General features: G+C 39.4%; 1 protein-coding gene across 6 annotated transcripts in view; it reads right to left on the reverse strand.

The window, feature by feature from the left end:
- The window catches only part of NELL2 (neural EGFL like 2), a 362,958-nt gene that overhangs the window by 128,703 nt on the left and 211,613 nt on the right, over positions 1–22,642 (reverse strand). For all 6 annotated transcript variants that reach the window (XM_070621103.1, XM_008519672.2, XM_070621102.1 and 3 more), the window contains one exon: positions 8,122–8,247. In XM_070621103.1, coding sequence (XP_070477204.1) covers positions 8,122–8,247 — 126 coding nt within the window. The remainder of the gene's footprint in view (positions 1–8,121; positions 8,248–22,642) is intronic.

Genomic DNA, 22,642 nt, shown 5'->3' on the forward strand with positions numbered 1-22,642 from the left:
GGTAAATTGCTCAAGATCACAGATAGTAAATAACAGAACAAAGACTCAAATCTAAGAAGCCTGAATGAGCTATTATCCACAAGCTAAAATACCACACGTTCATAGAGAAGAGGGAGCCAGGGAAAAGACTGATTTGATTTGGACAAACTGAAGAGAGAGGTTCTATTGATCTCTTAGCCATTTCTTTTCTCTCTCTCTCTCTCTCTCTCTTTTTTTTTTTTTTGCAGGGGAAGATTTGCCCTGAGTTAACATCTGTTGTCAATCTTCCTCTTTTTTTTTCCTCCCTATAGTGCCAGTGCATAGTTGTATATATCTACTTGTAGGTCCTTCTAGTTCTTCTGTGTGAGCTACCACCACAGCACGGCAACTGACAGACAGGTAGTATGGTTCCACAATCAGGAAATGAACCCCGGCTGCTGAAGTGGTAAGAGCACCAAATTTTAACCACTAGGCCATCAGGGCTGGCTCTCCTGTCTCCTTGTTTTTGTTGTTTGTTGTTGTTGTTGTTGTATTTCATAACATTTAATGGATATGTATACGCAAATCTATTGTATAAATATGCCTCAGGTAATGGTTACAATTTTACTTTAGAAAAATTCTATAATAAGTTCTCATTAGGCCACACTGAAAGTTTGCTTTCACAGAGTTCCAAGAATATCAACAAGGCATTCAGTCTCCTTTGAAATGGAATATCATTATCATCTTGGTTCTTGGTCTGCATTAATTGTTAGAAGTATCATCAATTTAATAAACAACTTTTCAGCAAAAAGAAAAATAACATAAAACAAAAACAAAATAAAGCATTAACACTTCAATGTGCACATCTCAATTAGAATGTGCACACTGACTGAAATGTTTTAGACACCATAAAATGTGTCTTAGAATTTTTTCTACAGAATTTTCTGACTTTATCTCTTACAATTCCACTCACACTAAACTTGCTATTATATAACAACCTATACTTTTGTACCTACTCTTCCTTCTTCTTGAAATGTCTTCTCTCACTTCTTTCTCTCCTGAAATGTCTGTTCATCCTTAAAAACCTCAATTTAAATGTCACTTGGTGATGTGTGCCCATATCCAAGCTTAAGACAGATTACTCACTGCCTCTTCTGGGTTCCCCACAGCTCTCTGAACATTTCTTTGTTACAGAATGTACCACAATGTACCGTAATGATTCATTTACACTATCTCCATCTAGTAAATTAGACAATAACCCTACCATGTCCCATATCAAAGTTCTGATTTAAAGATAAGTGAAAGAAATGTGTGACAACTCATGAATTTTTCACAATCACTCACACACGGTCCTGACACAACACATTTTTACTATGCTCTCTTTACTCTTATTCCGCAATCTGGTGCTCTTAATCAGTACTTAGCTGAAGTGAGTTAGTCAACTACACATAATATTCAATGTCTATGGTAGGCAGCCTTTAAGATGGTCCCCCATGATCCCCACCTCTTGATATTCACGCCTTTCTGTAATCCCCTCCCTTCGGTATAGGCTGGACCTAGTGATTTGCTTCTAACCAAGTGACTACAGTAGAGGTAATAGGATGTCACTTCTGTGTTTAGGTTACAAAAGATGGTCGTTTTCGTCCTGCTAGCAGGCTCTCTCTTACTGGCCTTGATGAAGTAAGCTGCCATGTTGGAAAGGCCCACGTGGCAAAGGAGTTGAGGACAACCTACAGACAATAGTCAGTGAGGATTTGAATCCAACAACAATCATACAGGTGAGCTTGGAAACGAATCCTTCCCCAGCCCTGGCTGACATCTTGATTGAGAGACCCTGAAGCAGAGGACCCAGCTATGCCATGCCCAGACTCCTGACCCACATACACTGTGAGACAATAAATGTGTGTTATTCTAAGCTGCTAAATTTGGGCTTATTTGCTATGCAGCAGGAGATAACTAATACAATGTCATTGCCTTTGATAAAAGAACTTTAAGTAAAAGGAAGCCTCTTACATGGTATCAGAAGTTATATGAATGGGGCCAGCCTGGTGATGCAGTGGTTAAGTTCGCACGTTCCACTTCTCAGCAGCCCAGGGTTCGCTGGTTCGGATCCCAGGTGCGGGCATGGCACCGCTTGGCAAAAGCCATGCTGTGGTAGGTGTCCCATGTACAAAGTAGAGGAAGATGGGCATGGATGTTAGCTCAGGGCCAGTCTTCCTCAGCAAAAAGAGGAGGATTGGCAGTAGTTAGCTCAGGGCTAATCTTCCTCAAAAAGGAGGATTGGCAGTAGTTAGCTCAGGGCTAATCTTCCTCAAAAAGGAGGATTGGCAGTAGTTAGCTCAGGGCTAATCTTCCTCAAAAAAAAAAAGAAGTGATATGGGAAGAAAGTACAAATCACTAAAATAGGTGGCAACAGACAGACAGGGAAGCACTATCTGAGCAGTCAGTGTGGCTTGGCCTTGCCCCAGCAGCAGCACACAGGAGGGACAAGGCCCTGATCTGAGAGAAGAAACTCACCCTCAGTGCCCAAACCGAGGACACCCTGGGCTGGGAGGAAAGGAGAGCACCAAGACAAAGTGATGCTACCAAGGGGTTACACACTCACGGTGATGTTAGATCGGGAGCAGAACATGAAGATGAACTCCGTTCTGTGGAGCACTTGAATGGTGAGGAGGCGCAAGGACAGTCAAACTTTCATTCCAGCTAACGTGTCAGAGCCAACAATCAAGGAAGGAAATGAAAGGCATCTGTTGAGCTTCCACTTCAATAATCCTGTCCTCCACAGGTGTCTGTTGCTAAGACACTGCTATGATTACACTCCTGGCATGTATAATCTTTTTATTCCTCTATATGAGTTTTCTGCTCTACGCTTTTCACAAAAATCCCAAAATAAAACTCAAATAATACATCCATTTGGAACAAAGGTGAATTAGGGTTTACTGAATAACCAAGTCAGAGAAGGTAAGGGTGGCTAATGAGGCGGCTCCCAGCATCTCAGTGCTCAGGTGAGCTTGCACAGAGGCAGGCTCGTGTGGACACACACCACTAGGCGCTCTGATGATCAAACCATGGCCGGGCTGGAAGTGATACACGGATATGACGGCTATACTGAGATGCTGGATAAAGGCTCTGACAAGCCTGGAAACCGCTATACTGGAGCTGGTATGCTTCCCCCACTCACTGACAGAGTCAGATAGCACAGACTCCTTTCTAAGCTTTTCATCTTTAAAAAGGCAATTCGGTTCCCTGAGCCTTTGAGCCTGTTCCATTTTGAGCCGACTGCTAATTGTATGCGTGCACATATGTGTTTCAGAAAAGAGATAAGCACATTGCCTTGGCCTCCTCACTAACTGTGCAGACACGTCACACTTGTTCTCTGTGAGTTTTCCAAACGTGGCCTGAAGTTTTCTAAACATTAACCCTCTCCGGGTAACCACAGTACACATTCTTCTAGAGATGCTTTCTTGATTATGTTTGTTTAAAAATAGCTTTTCACGATTAATTGAGTCCTGGGGCTTGGTTTTTTAATTTGCTTTTGAGGCCATGTTTATATTTTCAAATTACTCAATAAGAACTACACAGTGTAATAATACATAGCGAACTACAGGAGATGAATGAGGCGTTGTTAATGTTTAGGGGCCATATTTTAAATTGTAAAATGTAAAGTTGTCTGATTTTCATGTTTTATGAAATATACCGCAATTTTATTATATTTTGCAATGCTCATTCCAGGAAAAGAAAATTTGAAGTGGTTGTTCATAAAAATGCAAAAATCCCTCCCAATAGTCATAGCAACTAGTGGCCAGATGGTAGGATTGTCTGATTGCTAATAGTGATTCTTTAGAAAAGAAATCCACAGAGAAGCAGCCAGGCTCATCAAATCGGCCCTGCTTGAGAACTGAGCAGACTCACTAACTCTTCAGAGATCAGATCCTCCACACAGATGAGTACGCACAGTCGGGCCCTGGATGCATGCATCTAACCCCACGGTACCCCAATCTAACACCCAATCTCCAGAACAAGAGGGGCCTCCCCCATCCTAGGGGGTATAACAAACCCTCCTATGGGAGGCGTTTTTCTAACTTCCAGAGAAAGTGCTATTCAGTTACGCCAAGTGTCCCTTTCTCTTTTAATGCCGCTATTCAGGGGCCATAGTAAGTACAGTTGAATGAACAATAGCGCGTTGAATCCACTGCTCCAGCAAAGCTACCTGTTTTACAAAAAATAGCTCAGTTGAAAAGGAACCAGAGAAAAGTGCCCAGCTGACAGGGCCCCAAGGAAATAAGACATTTCCTCAAGAGGACAGTTGGTCCAATCATAATAGAAACAACAACAGTAGTTGCTAACATTTATTAAAGATTTCATCTGTGCTAGGCTTTTTACTAAAGATAGTGCCAAAGCAGTGGACAACAAAAATAACCTCATTTATTTAGGATTTTTTTTGTGAAAGCTGATATGCATGTTTTCACTTCTTATTTGTAATCGTTGTTCTCTCTGACCTGGGGTTTTTGTGGCTCCCTATTCTCTCTGCCATTGTCCACCATATTCTTACTTCCTTTACTATCTATTTGCCAGTAATTATGATGGCGCACACACACACACACACACACACACACCCCCACACACATTGAATTATCTGTCTTGTTCTGTACTTGAGATTTTAATAAATCCATTGAGAACTATTTTTAAATAGCTGATAAAAAAAAGTTCTTGTTCATCCATACAATAAATTGCCAGCTTCAACTTAAATTGTTTTTGGAAGAATGCAGAATAAAAAAGAATAATGTTATGGCTGCCTTTCCAAAATATCATCTCTTTAAACACTTTAGACCAATTACCTTTTCTAGCATTACTAGATAGGGAACTTTAAAGAAACACAAACAAGGCAGCTATTTGGGGCGGGAGCATGCATGGGTTACAACTGATTTAAAATCTTTGCTTCAGTTGTCCAGTCGCACACCCTTCTCTCTAACCTTTGGTGTATGACAAAAGCATCCAAGACTCTTAAATGCTAGGAAACCAACAGCAATAAAGAAAAGTGAAGAGAACTTAATATCATCATAAAATTCACTGCTCTTTGTCCATAATCACCAAACTAAACAAGCCTGACAAACAGGATGATAGCGACGATTAAAAAAAAAAAATCAGTATTGACCATGTTAGAGAAAAAGTGACTACAATATTATAAGACCATAAAATGTAAGCACTAGGGGTATTCAATGCTATAAAAAGTTAAGTACTTTCAGAAGTGAAAAGTACTTTCAGTTCCTCCCTGGGGAACACCAAGGGAGGCTCTTTGTTTAACAACAAAAATCAAGTACCTAATAGAATTTCCTGTGCTTAGACAATTTATGGACCTGCTGTGATGCGTGACATGGACCAAAGCCAGCATCAGAAGGTCCTGGAATAACAGCAGCAGTCAGGGTCAGTAGAAAGCATACTGAGAAAGCATCAGGATAGTGTCAATTGAGAGGCCCTAAGAAATCCCCTCTGCCACCTCTGCTGAGGCCTGCAATCTCACCATTGGAGACTCATTCTCCTAGGTTAAGCTAAGAACAGATTTTTCATAAAAGAAAGGAGAGGGAAGAGCTTGGGGGAAAGTGGGCCCTACTGAGAAGAGGTCCATTTTGTTGCCAAAAGCCAATAAAAGGACAGTGGATACCATAAGAAGTAACAGAAGCCATCACTATATGGGGCCTAAAAGAATCTTGAAGAGGAAGAGGGAAAGATAAAAAGAAAGTGTACATCTTACAATTTTGATTGGGTGATCCTCAGGCAGAATTTCTCAACCTTGGTTTTATTGACATTTTGAGTCATGGAATTCTTTGTTAGAAGGGAGGCTGTCTTGTACTAGACGTCCTGGGCAGGATAAAGATTAATGACTCAGTTGGAAAGTAATCAGAGAAAAGCTCCCAGTGGAAAGGGTCCCAGAAAACTAAGACATTTCCTCAAGAGGATAGTTAACCTAATAATAATATTACAGGATGTTGAACAGCATCCCTGGCGTCTACCCACCAGATGCCAGTAGCAACCCCCTCCCTCCCACAGTTGTGATAACCAAAAAGGTCTCCAGATATTTTCAAATAGCCTCTGGCAGGTGGGAAGGCAAATTGCCCCCATTTGACATCCACTGCCCCAAAGGATCCATTTACTTCCTAAGCTGGGCAAGACCATTTCCCCCATTCTACCTGTCTACCCTTGCCATTCTCCTATCCCCTCTCCAAATATTTGCACACCAGTGGGAAGATTACAAGCTTATCAATAGACACCAAAAAAATCAGAACTCCTCTTTTTAGTTGTAATAATTAGAGCAGAGAGACATATCAGGAGGATCTGAAATGAATGCCTCTTTACTCAGAACATCTTTGTTCTTTGGTAATTCCAAAATTCTTGGTTCCATCTTTCTTTCTAGAGATATTTTATTCTTTGTCCAATACACAAGACCAGTTCCAAGAAGAGATATCCACTAAGACTCAAAAAGATTTGTCCAATTTAATTAATGCTTATGTGAGTGAACCAAGAAAGCCATTAGTCCAGATAAGCAATCAAAAAACTTTGTTTTGCATAAAAATTGTTATTTTTGCAATCAGAGATACTGAAGAATGGGCTTCTAACATCTTGGCTGTTGTGAACTGACTCCTTCCCTTTCATTCCCTTCCCTTCTCTTTGTCTTTTTTTTCTTTCCTTCCTTCCACCCTCCCTCCCTCTCTCGCTCACTCCCTTTCCTTCCTTTCATCTTCCCCTCCGCCCCTCCCGCCCTTCCTCTCTTTTTCTTTCCTTTTAGGTATATCACACTTTCCTCTATGAAAACAAGAAAGGATGTGAGAAGGAGAGAGATTACAAAGCAGTAATTAGGAAAAAAATAACACTCTCACTGGAAGGAAAATTATATTAATGAGTTTAGAAGAGTACAAACTGCTGAATCATTGGTGCAAATGGCACAAGTGAATCATTAGTGTAACTGGACAACAGAGTCAGAGACCCAGAAAATGTGATTTGTATTTCTTCTGCTGACTTCTGATTTAGGATTCTTATTATAAGATCTGTAGGGGAAAAATTTCTCTTGGAGTTGAAGGTAATGAATTGAAATAATCTATAAGAAAGGCATTTTAATTACTGAACATTATAAATCGAATAACGTATTTCTACATAAATATGAATGTTTTCCCCTTATTTATTTTTGTATGGTTTCAAATTAAAATAATGGTGAATAATATAAGAGCTAAAAATAAAGAGGCTTATCTTCTGGCCTCTGTTTGCCTCTCACTAACCATATAACCATGAGCAAGGTGATTAATCTCCCTGAGCCTCGGTTTCCCAATTTGTGAAAGTTAGGATATTGGACTAGATTATCTTTTTTTTTTTTTAAAGATTGGCACCTGAGCTAACAACTGTTGCCAATCTTTTTTTTTTTTTTTTTGCCTTTTCTCCCCAAATCCCCCCCAGTACATAGTTGTATATTTTAGCTGTGAGTCCTTCTAGTTGTGGCATGGGGGATGCCGCCTCAACATGTCCTGATGAGTGGTGCCATGTCCGTGCCCAAGATCCGAACTGGCAAACCCTGGGCCACCGAAGCAGAGTGCGTGAACTTAACCACTCGGCCACGGGGCCAGCCCCTGGACTAGATTATCTTTAAGAATTCTTCCATCTCCAAAATTTTATGATCATGAGGAAATTATAACTCAAATTATCTGAAACTGAAAGGAAAAAACTGCAATTCTACCAACTATGGAAGGTAATTACTCTGCAGTATACATAATTTCTATGCCAGAGACACAGGGTTATGAAAGCAAAAATGGCTTCTTTTATTGATCAAAGTTCTTGACTATAAAGTAATGTGTATTGCTCTTAGATTCTTCTGTAAATTAGAATGTCTATGATGAATTTTCAGATGGGATAAGCAAGATTGATTTGGTTCTTTCGTGTTTCTTTACCTTCCTAACAGGGAGTATAAACCTTATCCAGAGCAAGCAGGTATTTTTTTCCTTAGAACAGATTCAGAATTAACTACCAAATCAAAAACCAACTGCTTTAGCTTATGACTTGTTTTGTTGGAAGGGAGTATTTATGGCATACTTATTTCAAAAATTAGAGTTAAAAGAAACTTTTAAAAGTCAATTTAAGGCATAGAAAGATTTTATTTCATAAACAGCCACCGTTTACCTGTACACGAATAGTCATCAATTCTGATGTATCCAGTTTTGCAGATGCACATGAAAGAACCAGGGGTGTTGACACACATCGTATTCTCACGGCAGTAATGGCGCCCTTCAGCACACTCATCAATGTCTGTGAAGAACAAGTAGGGCAAAGAGGTCAACAGTGGTCAATGTTCTAGAATTTTCTGTAATATTCTTTGGTAGGAGAGGGCAATAATTACTAATTGAAAAGCATTTTTAAAAAAGGATTCAAAACATCTCTAATAAGAACGTTTGATGTTCAAATGACAGAAACCATAAGAGTTTTTTCCAACAGCTCCTGCTGGAGTTTCAAAGATGTCTTGCATCATTTTAAATATATTTGGAAATTTTCAGTGCATTCATCTACCTGTTTGATAAAATGAATCAAAATGTACAGATTGAGTTGCCTTTGAGTCTTAGAAGCTTCAATTACTGAGCCTACCATATATTATTTTTTGATGCACCGACTATTCTGCATCTTGGGGAGACCCTGCAGGAGGTTAATAAAGCATTCAATACATACCAGAACTCGAGTAACTTCACTTAAAGATATGAAATCAATCACATGTAGTTTATTAGAGATACAAGAAGAGATATAGCTACCCCGGTAAGCATCTGAACAGAGATGAAATTATAATGTGGAGACCTGACATAAATGAGAAATTGTAAAACAGTAAAATAAGATATCATATTGAGGAACTCCCATAGTAATTCACACAAAGTTTGAGTGTAAAGACTTGCAGATGCTAAGCCAGAATAGGCACAAAAACTAATAGGGAAGAATGTGTATTTTGATAATAAAACTGTCCCCATTTTATATGGAACATAAAGTATTTTACCTGTCTGCATGGAACATAAAGTATTTTACAGCTATTTTATCATTATGTAATACTCTTTATTAAAGGCCTTAATGCACTGACCAGGCAAAGTATTTCTTTTCCAGAAGTCTGCTTTCTCAAATCTTTGTGATGAATCCACAAAGTAGCATTTCCCTCATTAGTACGATTAAGAGAAATGGATCAATTATAGGAGATAGGTGACCCCCTGCCACAGGAGTCTTGCTATTCATGTAACCTCAACTATATTCCCACTCCTGATAGTGTCAAAAGAAGTAACTAACACAATCTCAGGAAGCTATATTTTAGAGATAGAGGGCTCCAGGCAGTCATCTGAGCTAAATACTTATTTTACAGATGGAAAAACTGAGGCCTAAAGAGACTCAATTTCTCATTCAGCTTCTAAATAAAAGTCAACACAATAAATTCCAAACCTCTTAGCATATAAAGCCCTTCCAGTTTGGCACTTACTTTGCCAGCTTTATATCCTATGACTTCATACCTTTCTCCTCTCTCAGTGTTCTGGCCACAGTGAGCTTCTCATCATTCCTAGGATGGGCCATGCTCTTTCATACCTACATGCCTTTACATATGCTGTTCCCTCTACTCCTTTTCTCCCTATCACCACGCCCAGTGGCTCTTGCCCACCAGTGGATTCATCCTTCAAGAATCCGCTTAAATGTCTCGCTGTGAAAACGTCCCCAGTGAGGTAAAATGCTGCCTATGCAGTGCTCCCTTGGGACTTTATAAATGTTTCCATTACAGATTCACCAATTGTACTTTTATTAATATTTGCAAGCTGCTTTCCCCCCAATAAGCCATATATACTCCTCAAGGTTAGGGATCATCTATTACTGTCTCAACTCTGGCTGAACATTATATTGATCTGGGATGCTTTGGGGAAAAAAAGGAAAAAAACTAGTTCTTTGGCCAGCCTTGTAGCACAGTGGTTAAGTCCTCATGTTCCACTTCGGCGGCCTGGGGTTCACCAGTTTGGATCCCTGGTATGGACCTCTGCACTGCTTGGCACACCATGCTGTGGCAGGCATCCCACATATAAAGTAGAGGAAGATGAGCACGGATGTTAGCTCAGGGAGAGTCTTCCTCAGCAAAGAGAGGAGGATTGGCGGGAGATGTTAGCTCAGGGCTAATCTTCCTCAAAAAAAGATAACAAACAAAAACAAGTTCTTGAGCCAACTCCCAAACCCCTACTCCAAATTCTAATTTAATTATCTGTGGTGGAACACAGGCAATGATTTTTTCTTTTTTTAATCTTTACCATGATGAGTCTAATGCAAGGGTCAGCAAAATTTTTTAGTAAAGAGCCAGATAGCTAATATATTAGGCTTTGGGGGTCATAAGACCTCTGTCATAACTACTTAAGTCTGCTAGTGCAGCATGAAAAGAACTATAGACAATATGTAAATGAATGAGCCTGACAATGTTCCAATAAAACTTTATTTACAAAAACAGATGGTGAATCAGATTTGCCCATAGTTTGATGAGCCCTGGTCTAATGCATAACCAAGGTTAACAATTACTGAATATATAATTAATTTTTGTATCCAAATACCTTGTAGGGTGTCTAGGACATTATGGGGCCAATAAATACTACAGAATGAATGAATAAATGCTTCAGGGCTAGTTAAAGGAAGATCTTAGAATGGCTCTCAGATTTTCTGGATTCTAGTATAATAGTCTTCTCATGATACCTACTTCTACTTCTAAATGTTTGTACAGCAGTGCAAGGAAAGTATCACATTCAATTATAGTCTAAAATTCAAATGACAAGCACCCAGGGGAATATGAAAACTCATTTGCTTCCAAGGTCTTAAGATCATATAGGAATCATATGGGATTATTAATGTGCTCAGCTGGATCAATAGACTTTAACCCAGCCCCTCTGAGAGGACGCTGCAAAAGAAGTGAAAGTTACTGGGAAAGCCATAGCAAGAGTCCCCTGGGCTTAAGCTTATGAGCTGGAGGTCCATTCTTGCTGGAGGTCAGCAAGAAGTCCATATGCACAAAGGCATGAAGCATTTACCTTCGGGGATGAAAGAGCCAAAAATAATGAGCATAACTCAGTGAGGACATCTTAGTTATCAGAGGGAAGAATTATTCTGAGTACACTGTGGCCCCTCCTCAAAACAAGAGTAGTTCCCAGTGAGAGACCATAGTTTCTGGTAGAGTCAAGGAAGAAGCTTCAGTGCCTAGAGCAGGGGCGGGTCTCAGCTGGAGCAAGCATCAGCTACTGAAGGCACTGTCCCTCTCTCCAAGAGCATCCTGGAGAAGGAAGCCGGCCCCAGCAAGAGTAGCCACCAGACTGGCAAGTCACACTATAAGTACGTATGAGGAGCTCCAGATCCCTCCCAAGAACACTTAAGGAACGGGAAATTTGAGCACACTAAAGTCCTTCAGGAGGAGGTGGGGCAAAGAGCCAGAAAATTCAGGTTATTTCTGTTAATGTGACCCTATTTACAGCCAAAAGTTATTGAATAATTTGGTTTATGAAATAAATAGGGATAGTTTGTGCAAAGGTAAGTTGGCTTTCTAATACTGTCTCTCACTGTTGTTGATTGCTAGACTGTTGCGGGACATTGACTGTCCAATTTTCCTCTAGATGTTTTACTTTTGAGCTAGTATGCAGTCAGAGAAAACTCAACAAAGGGTCGTAAAGCAAAAATGAGGAACTTAATGTGAAGCCTTTTAAAGAACTTGTATGATTTGGATCACAGAGAAATACCGGATTCATGGCCAAGAGATATAAAGTGTCAGGCCTGCTTCCTGGAGCAGTATTGTGAAGGAAAAAGAGGTAAAATACCAAAAAATATCTCAACACTGCAACTGTCAATTGCTGTTTTTAATTTTCCGTGTCCCACCTTCAGAAGAGGAACTCCCCAAAGAGCTGCAGTTACCTCCTGAAACTGCAAAGCTACACAAACGCCATTTCCATTTACACGTGTAGGTACTCAGAGGCACAAAAATGGCATGACTAAAAAGTAATCTGGTGGAAAATCACGTTCAAAACTTAGTCCAGGGTATAGTTTAGTTCCAAATCTCAATTCAAAAATGTAATGAGTCAAATCCTCACAATTCAGTTCACTTCTCTACACATTTATTGAATGTTTTCTGTGTCCAAGTCACTTTACTGGATTTGCAGTCATATTGATGACCCTAAGGGGTAGAACACAGATGAACAGGATCGGGGACAGAGTATGCCTCACTATCACTTTCAACTAAGCAGAGAGGACTGCACAAAGTTGGCCCAGAAGGTAGCTTCCTGCCAAATGGAATTATTCAAACATGAGCTGGATGTGCTGTAGGGATTCAGGCAAAGGGCACATTGCTGGACCATGTGGCTTTGTTTAACAACCCTTCCAAAATTTAGTATAAAGAGAGGTAAGCACAGACGCTGCCTTAAAAGGACTTATAATCCACAAAATAGTAATATCATCATCATCATCATCCAGTTAAGTGCCTTCTATGTTTTAAGCCTGTAATTTAGTGAGAAATATCTCCAAGAGAGGTTCATGGTTCCTTGAAAACAGAGTAATGCATGATCAAACAAGCTTCAGGACCACTCTATTACTATACTTCCCCTATTCCCCTCCTTAAAATTCACAACATACATTAGCAAATTACAGGGTCTGAAATATCCAGTTTTTTTTTAGAAAATCTTCATTCCTTTATTCAACAACTATATAATGGACACACACTATGACCATTATGCTGCATTAGGCCACAAAGACAAATTCTAGCTGGAGAAACAACACTTAAATGATAATGTTATGAAGCAATGCATACTATAAAACAGAAACATATACAATGTGCATTAAATAGAGAGCAATCAACTTTTTTAAACACAGTGATTGTTTGTTCTGAGTACCTATTAATGCAGAACACATTTGGGAATTTATATTTGGTGATATAAATAATTTTATAACTCTTCCCTTCCCCAACTTGAGGAGTTAATAATGAAATTAAGAAGCCAGGATATAAGTTACATGATAACAACATGAGGGCTTATATAGAGAGTGAAGAAAGAGAGAGAGAGAGAAAAGGAAGGAAGGAAGGAAAGCAAGGGCACACTACAAGGACTGGTATGCAGAGAAAGGTTAATGACTAGGGGCAGAGGCGACCCAGGAAAATCTAATGCGTGGCAGGGCTTGAGGTGGATTGTGAAGAAGTAGGCTGAAAGTCACAGACTGGCACAGAGTTGGAGGGGGCTACCACAGAACAGAGTTTCCTGCAATCAGAGATGTTCAAAGATGAGCAGGAATCCTACAGAGATTCCAGTCCAAGGTAGATGGCACAGGCAGCCAAACCAGGAAACATTAAGGAACAATGAATATTCCATTTGACTGGAGTTTGCACAGGAAAAAAATGGAAATACAGTTACGAGACAGGAGACATAAGGTGAATGCACTTAAATGTCCAACAAATATGAGGAAGGCACCTTATTTGCTGTTATATGAAAGCATGTGGAAGGAGGGGGTTGGGAAGTAGCATAGAAAAATAACCTCACAAAAGTTGGTAAGATGGTGCAATTGTGGAGTTGATAAGAGAGGTGCAATCAAGGTGAGGAGAATGTGCACGAATTAATACAAGTCTGAGTCTTAGGTGGTTACTAAATCTAAAGTAACCTCCCCAGCCACAGTTTCTCTATATTACTTATCAGCATCTGAAAGTATCCTATTAAGTTATTTGTTAACATGTCTGTTGTCTACTTCTTTTAGAATATAAGATTCAGGAGGGTAGAGACCTTCTTCGAGAACAATGAGTGGCCCTCACTAAATCTCTGCTGAATGAATCAATGAATCCTTTCACGGCCTTTCATCTGGAAGGAGAAAGGATAAGAATCCTCATCCACACTGGTCTGACCTGGAGCTCAACATGGCAGAGTGAATCCTTTGTCCTCCCAGTACACTGCCCAGGCATTTACTTAGACATGAAATGGACTATTTCTGTACGAATGCTGAACACAAGCCATCATGGTGAAATAGTCGCGTATAGTGGAAGAACACTGGGGTGGGAATAAAGAAGCCTGGATTCTAGTCTTGGCTCTATTATAAACCTGACAGTCATTTCATCTCTCTGGACTTTAATTTCATTATCTATAAAAACAAAGGCTAGAGTTCTTCAAGCTATGAGCAGCCCTCAAACTTTACAATTCTAACAAAGAGAACATAATCTATATGGTCATGGTGGAGAATCTGATTCTCTAGGATTTTGTAGGATACACAATCATACTCCAGCAAGCTTGAAAATCAGAAGTAAACTGTTTCCTATACTTGAACAACTTCTCTTGCCCCAAATAATTCAAGCTGATCTATTTTAGAAACAAGAATTTATAAATTTATAAATTCCCTTTTATCCTATCTGAAAACGGAGGCCAACTTTGTAATTATTCAGAACCATAGATTTTTAGGCCTGAGAAGAACTTTAGAAATCATCTAACCTAACCCCAGTCATTTACAACTGAAGAAATGGAGGCACAGAAATGCCAGAGACAATTAAAGAGGTGGCAGAGATCAGACCGTGAAACTTTTGTGAGCCACATCAAAAACTGTACACTTCATCCTATATGAAATGAGAAAGGTTTTAGGAGAGGATTAATTGAATTAGATCTGTGTTTTTGGAAGATGCCCCCTAGCACAAGTTTACATGCTTAATGAGTGGCAATCAATGAGAACACTGTTTCCATACCCGACGTCCCAAATAAATGTTCCTTTTGGCCTATACACTGGTCCCCAGACTAACTTTGGAGGCAGTGGGCACTCAGGCGTGATGCCCTCACTCCTATGTGCTTCTGTACACACCCCATTACCCCCGTCTGATGCTGGTATGTCACTGATGCTATTTTTTAAAAAGCATGGTGCATTTGTAAGGCTATAGCGTTTAACTCAATTTTGCCCTGTAAATGGATTATATTAGTATGTTAATGAACACTAATGCCTTCTTGCTCAGCCAATAAAATCTTGAAGTCATGCAGCTCAAAAGCAAGGACTCCGCATATTGAAGAATAATACACATCGGTATGGATTATTGCTAAATCTTGGCCCACCAGCTATGAAAAACTGCCTTGGCAAAATTGGCAAAGAGATCAATACCTTAATTCATAAACCGGGAAAAAGGCTAAGTTCTGAGAAATGTTAATTGTAGAAAGAGATTTGAGAGTAACATTTGGGAAGATAGTATTTTGAAAAATAAAAAATTTGCAAGTTTAACTAGGCTGCTCAATGAAAAATCAGTAAAGAATAAATTAAAATGCCATTTACAAATAAGCTAACATTGAAAGGAATTGCCAGCAATCATGTTTTAAAGTCAGTGGCATTAATGAGTTTGTTTACCAAATATTAATTTTTATGTGTTAAATACTATATCTATCACATGCTACTGAAACATGATTTTTCTGACATCTCAAAATAATAGCCATAAATTTCCTTCATTCATTTTTTAAAATTCATTCATTGTAAATTGTACAGTACATTCTTCAAGAGTGAAAGCTCTAGCATTATATCAGTTTTCTTGCTATTCTTAATAGAATATATATTATTCCTAGCTTTGAGGTTCCTGAATTTAAAATATACATGCATGGAGATATGCAGTGGAAAAATGTGAGACAGGGTTAGGAGTGGATCATAAAATAATGCCTACGGGGTAAGACGAGATAATTTGGAATATTAAGGGCAGAGGAAACAAAAGCAAGAGTAGTTTATCTATGTGAGTAATATTTATTGAATTCTTACTATGTCCAAGTACTAACTTTGACACCAATGGCATAGCCTTGAATAAGACAGATGTAGTATCCGTCCTTGCAGAGCTTATGGTCTTTCTGACAAGAGAGACAAGTAATAATAAAAAAGTGCAGTGGGAGTTTGATAAGGATAATGCCATCTGGAAAATAAAGTGAGGGCTCCAAACCTAGTCTTGCAGGCAAGGGAAAGCTTCCAGGACATATGACTTCTAAGCATAGGCCTAAAGGAGTAGAGTTAGCCAGGTGAGATGGAAAAGAGGGGAGCATTTCAAACAAGGAAACTGTGTGCAAATGCTGGAAAGTAAGAGAATTTGATATATTCAAAGAATGGCAAAACATTCAATGTGGCTAATGAAGTAAGCAGTGGCTAATGTGTGCGGAGGTCTTGCAAACCACGTGAAAGAGTTTGACATGATCCTATGATCAATGTAATATGTACATACGGTATAAAATTTTAAAAATACAATGGCGTTCACAATCAAAGTAAGTCTGACCCTCAGCCATTCAGTTTTCCCAGTCCTAATCCCTGAGACAACCTGTGTTACCAATTTCTGTGCAACCTTCCAGAGATGTTCTATGCCCATATAAGCCATGCATAGGCGAGTGTGTATGGGCTTCTCCTCTGAAGGGAGTTAAGCTGGGAAATGAGATGACATGAACTGCTAAGCAAGATCTTTTTAACTGCAAGGTAGAGGATGGATTAGGAAAGAGCAAAACTGGAAGCTAGGAGGAAGCTCACTTAGCAATTTGGGTTCCTTTGTCTGTGACACTATATTCTGGTTGAATATGGAGGAAGCGTGGCACATTCAAAAATATATATATTGGATTTAAAATTGATTGCACTCTGGAACTGAGGCATGCCTGCAGATGAGGGAGGGAAGCTCTCAAGAACAACATCCTTCTTTCTTAACTGAACAACTGGGTGGATTTGTACTGTGGGGAACTGGAGAAATGCATTTGGGTTACAGAGGAGTATGGTTTTAGACATGTTGAATTTGAGGTGCTCATGACATATCCAAGTAGAAATGTCCAAGAGGCAGTCAGATATGTGAGCCTAGAGCTCTGGAGAGAGGATGGGGCTGGAGGTCAAGAGTTGGGAGTCCTAAGCACACAGAAGGTAAACAAAGCCATGGTGACTGACAACAGCACCCAGGGAGTGGGTGCACCATGAGGAGGAAAAAATTAAGATGGAGTCCTGGAGGACTTCAACATTTAAGGGGCAAGTAAAGAAAAGAGACTGATAATGATTATTCAGAGGGGTAGCAGCACATCTAGAAGAGTGTTGGAAGCAAATGACTGACGAAATAGTAGTCAGCTATCACCTTTTCATCACACCTTTTGTATTTGGGGAAATCCCCGTCTCCCCAAGACGGAAGTCACAACTCAAATTTTCAGCGTACTTGGCAGCTAGTATATAGGATTTTAACCCACCATTGCCAAATAGGGGCACATATGCAAAGCTTCACTTCAGAAGAGAACTTCATAACTAAGCAAGGTTGTGAAATCTTCTAGAGGAATAGTGGAGAAGGCATTCAGCACTTCGGGGTGATAGCAGTGGCATAGCTTCTGGAGTCCAGGCCTGGGTGTCATCAGTGAGAATTGCGCAATATTTGGGTGAGTTGTAGTGTTGACACCAAGAGGCAGAGGCAGTGACATTTGTACGTAGGCATGATGGGTGTTGTCTTGGCTAAACATCATCTAAACCTGTCCTCCCAAATATCTTGTGAGCCACCTAACATCCTAACATCCTTCAATATATTCCTTTTCTGCTTAAACTGCCAGAGTAATTCTATTGTTTGCAACTCTGATCCCTGATCAATACAGTGTAGCATCATGAAGACAAGGTAAATAAGTGTTTGAAGGAGGGAGCAATCAATAGAATTAATTGCTGCCTAGAGGTCAAGCAAGACACAGACTGAAAGGTGTCTGATTTAACAATATAGAAGTTATCAGTGACCTTGGTGAGAACAGTTTGGAGGAGAAATGGGATGAAAAATCTAGTTTGGAGTGGTTTAAGGAAAGCACCTGACATGAAGAAATGGAGATAGTGAGAACAGATCATGCCTTTAAGAAATCTGGCTATAAAGGGGAAGAGAGGCAATAACACAAAAGCTAGAAGGGGATGTGAGGTTAAGAGACAAACGAGCATAGTTAAATGCTGATGGGAAGGAGCAAAGAGAAAGAAGCTAAAAACTGAATTTGAAGGGATAACGGAGGGAGCAAGCTTCCTCTGAAGACAGGAAGAGATGAGATTCAGTACTCAGATGGACCCATTACTCCTAGGAGGAGGGGTATCCATTTCACTGAGACTAGCGGGAAGGATGGAAGGGTGGGTGTGAAGCATGTAGGGTTATGTAATGGAGCAGGAGGATGAGGAAGTTACTGTATGTTTCTTTTTTGTTGATAAGGAAGCTATCTGCTGAGAATCAGAGAATGGGTAGAGTCAAAGGTTTGCAGGGAATGGTGAGGGTTTGAAATAATCATTGTAGGAAATAAGAGGAAACCGAGCTGGGATGCATGGTACGATTACCAAGCAGAGCATAGCGCCCAGCTCACTCGGGTTGTTAACCATACACACACAGCTGTACAGATTTATCCACTTGACACTTTTGTAACACTTTGATTCTAACAGTGCATGTTCATGTGCATTATATGTTAATTCTCACAATAACCCCGTGACCTAGGGAGAACAGATAGAGTTAGCCCCTGTACACAGCCAAGGAACCTGTGTGAAGTTGAGAAGTTTCCCAAATGTTTGCTGTACGCTGGTGGTTGGCAAATCTAGACTAGAACCACTCGAAATAACCTACTGTTCCTCCACAATCTGGTCCCTTATCTTTGCAGCTTAATCTACTAACGCTCCTAGATATAAGCCTCCTGTTGCAGAAAAACTCCAAAACATATCTCGCTCTTTCTCTTTGCTTACTCCTCTCTGCCAATCTAAATTGGATTCACTCTTCAAGACCCAGATCAAGTCCCAAAACCTCCACAGTGTCTCCCTAACCTCTCTGACCATGGGGATTCCATCTGTCTCTACTTCCGCACTTTTCGTCTGTGCTTATTCATGGCTAGTTAGCAGCAGTTTTGGTTGAATCCAACTTGCTTGAAACTAAGGAACAGACAGGCTCATTTGAATGACTGCCTTGTCAAATTGGATTTGAAAATTCATCGAGTTGAATAGCATTCTTTCCAAGAAGGCAGATCAGTATTTTTAAATATTAAAAACTAATTTAACAAATATATATTTATTTTGCCAGAAAACAAGGGTTTCAGTCACTACAATATCCAAATTGCTGCCCATTCAGAGTTACTAGATTAATCTAAACATTACATCAATGCTTTCAGGAAAGATACGGAGCCACTCCAATTTCCAGTTGCTTATTTATACATAAATCACTCACTAAATTGCATTGCTAAATTTGACAGTCTTAATCAATGTTTAACGTTGATTAGGAAGTATGACCTCACAACAATTCAGTATAAACAAACATATACATTCTACAATTTCAGTCCCATCTCTTCACCATCCCATTCTTATTTAAGGATATGAATAATCTATAAAAATCTGTTTGGAAGCACCTTCTTCATATTAAAGAAAAATTACTTGGAGGAAATTAAAAATGGAATAAAGAATAAAGATGAAAATATTCATATGCATTATTAAAATCCCAGCGATCTATTTTTATATCATACCAATGAATAAGAGACGTAATTGAGAACCATATGTCCTTGGCTTTTAACCAATGCTTCATGCTCATTAAGGCAGCAAAACTTTCCTAACTTTCTCTTGTGTCCAAACACATGAGGCTCTTTTTGCTCTGAAATAGGCATTTGCCCAAACAAACCAAGTCCTCCTCCATCACATAACTCAAATCTCTCATCCTTCTCTGTCACATTCATTTTCTGTGTGCCTAACTGCTTCCTGCAATCCAGCTACTGTTGTCTCCTACAAACTTATTCCTGTTTCTACTCATAATGTTAATAATGAAACTAAGATTTACTCCCATGTCTGTTGCTTTGACCACATCACTTCTTTTCTCTTCACAGTATCATATGGTTACACAACAGATCCCAAAGATAATCTCAGGACCATTAAATTAAAGTCAGATTTGTTTTATGTGTGCAATCCTTAAGCATGTCTAGCTATACTGTTTGCTTGCCGTTAACCATGCTCAAACTTCCATCTCCTATCTCGAAGACTTTTTTCAGATGTCCTTGATTCACATGATAATCTTATTTTATATTGGAGTTGACTCTCCTTTTTGAAAGCTAGTAAATACATAAAGAGAGAAAGAGAATTGTAAAAGGAATGCTAACAGCTGTGTTTCATTTCAAGCAAGCATTTGTTAATTGACTTCAACACATTTAACAAATACAACTGGGACATATGACTTTGATTTCTTAGAAGGCAAGACAGAGCCGATATTTCCAAGTTAATCTTTAAGTTATACCTGACCTTAAACTTACTAGAGTTGCAAAAAGACTTTTTCCATCAATTTCATTTTTAAAAGTTGTTCATCATGTGACGCCTCACATGTTACTTCAAATAAATTCCTTTCCAGGGAGAGGGCCTTTTTTTGGTTTAATAATTTTCATTTATCTAATGAAAAAGTGGTAAACTGCTGCTTCACGTGAGACACCTGCCATTGATTTACAACAAATTGCTTAATTCTAAGCAGACATTTTCTCCCTAAAATTAATAAACAAGTACATGCACATGTAATTATCAAGTATTTTAACCTGCTATTCACTTACAGAAGAAATAACATGAATTCCGATGGTTACATTGAAAGTCTTATCATACAATTTGCAAAAGGAGGACAAAATTATACATACTCTATATCCAAGAACTGCGTAGAATATAATTCAGAACAGAAAGGAATTTGGTGTAAAATGGTTTGGTTCTGGAAGTAATCCATGCTAACGTAGTTACTGAAGTAGCTAAAGATCTCGTTATAACTGGCTTAAAATATAAGGCAATATCATCATATGGACTCGATGAGTATTGTTGCCTTGAGTTTCCAATAAACTAAATGTGTAATATTTTAGTTCCAAAATAAATTTTTCTGGAAGGTATTTTCACATACTTAATCTCATTTAAACTCCACTCCCCCAACAACCTCATGAGACAAATTCTTCTGTTTAATAGACAAATTCTTCTGCAGCTCAAAGATAGGAAGTGATGTGCACAAGTTCCCATAGTTAGTAAACAGCAGAGGTAAGAATAAATCCAGGTCTTATTATGCAATGTTCTTTCCATGACATTAGAACTGCCCCCATCCGTCAAAAAGGGAAAGATTTTGATTTGATTCATATAAACATTTTGCATTCATTTGTTTATTAAATCCCCAAAATTCTTCTGACATATCTCTTTAAAAAATAATTACAGGTGGCTACACATATAAAGCTGCAAAGTATCCATCCAGGTACCAGAATGACTCTTGATGCACAAGAAGTGAATACAAAATAAGTATTTGTTCTGATTTACTTTTCAGTATTGACACAAGTGATAAGGGTGACAATACTTGTTTAACACTGGCAGGCAGTAAATGTTTCCATTATGCTACAAAGAAATGCAGAAGTAAACAATCTGGCGAGAATAGTGGACCAAACAAAACTCAAAATCACACCAGAAATTCAACAATGTTACAGGTTACGGATACAAATTTCCTTGGCTATTGATGAATGAGGCCTGCCTTCAATGTCTTCCCAGTTACTTCTGAATGCACTGTGAGTGTTTCTATGGGTTCAGGAATAAATCAACACATACTTACTATCACTGCCCACTGCCATGCCCCTGGGCATCATCTGGGCCTTTTCCATGTTCTCTGAGTCTCTTCCAAAACTGGTACCTATCCCTGTGTTCCTAGTATCGCCCCTTTAAAAGAAGCTTCCATCCCCACAGCTACAAAACTCTTGAGACACCACACAGCACTTCTTCGGTCTTCATAGGATGTTCAGAACTACTCAAAATTGGAAAAAAAAAATGTTCTTCTAACTAACTTTGTTTTGTTCTTTGGGAGCTAGGCCCTATAGTAGCGTTTACGATGTCCTAAATATGACTTTATCCCCTTCAACATCATCACATTATGTCTCTCTCACCATTCAGTGTTAAAACCAGCCCAAAGGACCAGGCAGTCCTTACAAGCTTGTACATAAACCTCTCTTCGCCCCTGGCATAAAACCAAATGCCCCCAAGAGAATCAAATAATACAAACAGACACAGGGTCACGCTCACATACAGCCATGTTCTTATCTTTACTTAGTTTAGACGTTAGTGATTTTTCCCTCCAGGGGAAATTTGGCAATGTCTGGAGACTTTTTTGCTTATCATGACTGGGAGTGGGGGTGAAACAGCAAACAGCCATTGATGATTAAGTATCTAGGTACTAAAGGTTTTTTTTCCTTTTTGCAATTACTGATTATGGCTTTGAGCTGTTTAACCCACCCATTGTTAACTGTGCTGCTTAGGCAATATGCTATCTGACTCCCACTAGGCTCCTATAACATCTCCCTGGAGGCTGGGTCACCATGGTAATGAGGGTGTGAGCTGTTTTTCAGGAATTAGAACTCCTTGTCCACTTCAGGCCGGTTGAGACCACCAACTCATCAGCTGGGCCCAAGAGATGTCCAATAGGCGACCTTTTGATGTCAAGAAGCTAAAAACTCCACTCTCAGATCATGCTAATGCCACCATTTTCTGAACATGGGTCCTATGAAGAGGCATGAAGTCTGACTATGCTTGCACAGATCATCAATGACTTCTCCTCCCCTCCCCTCCAAACACCTCTCTCCACATTTCAGACTACCTTACCCTGTATCCCATAAATATCCCTGAGTCCCTACTTTTGGGGAAGTGAGTTTGAGGCTCATGCCCTTGCTTCCTTACGTGGCTGCGTTGTGAGTTAACT

This window comes from Equus przewalskii, chromosome 5 (assembly GCF_037783145.1).
Source record: "Equus przewalskii isolate Varuska chromosome 5, EquPr2, whole genome shotgun sequence".
Classification (NCBI taxonomy): Eukaryota; Metazoa; Chordata; class Mammalia; order Perissodactyla; family Equidae; genus Equus; species Equus przewalskii.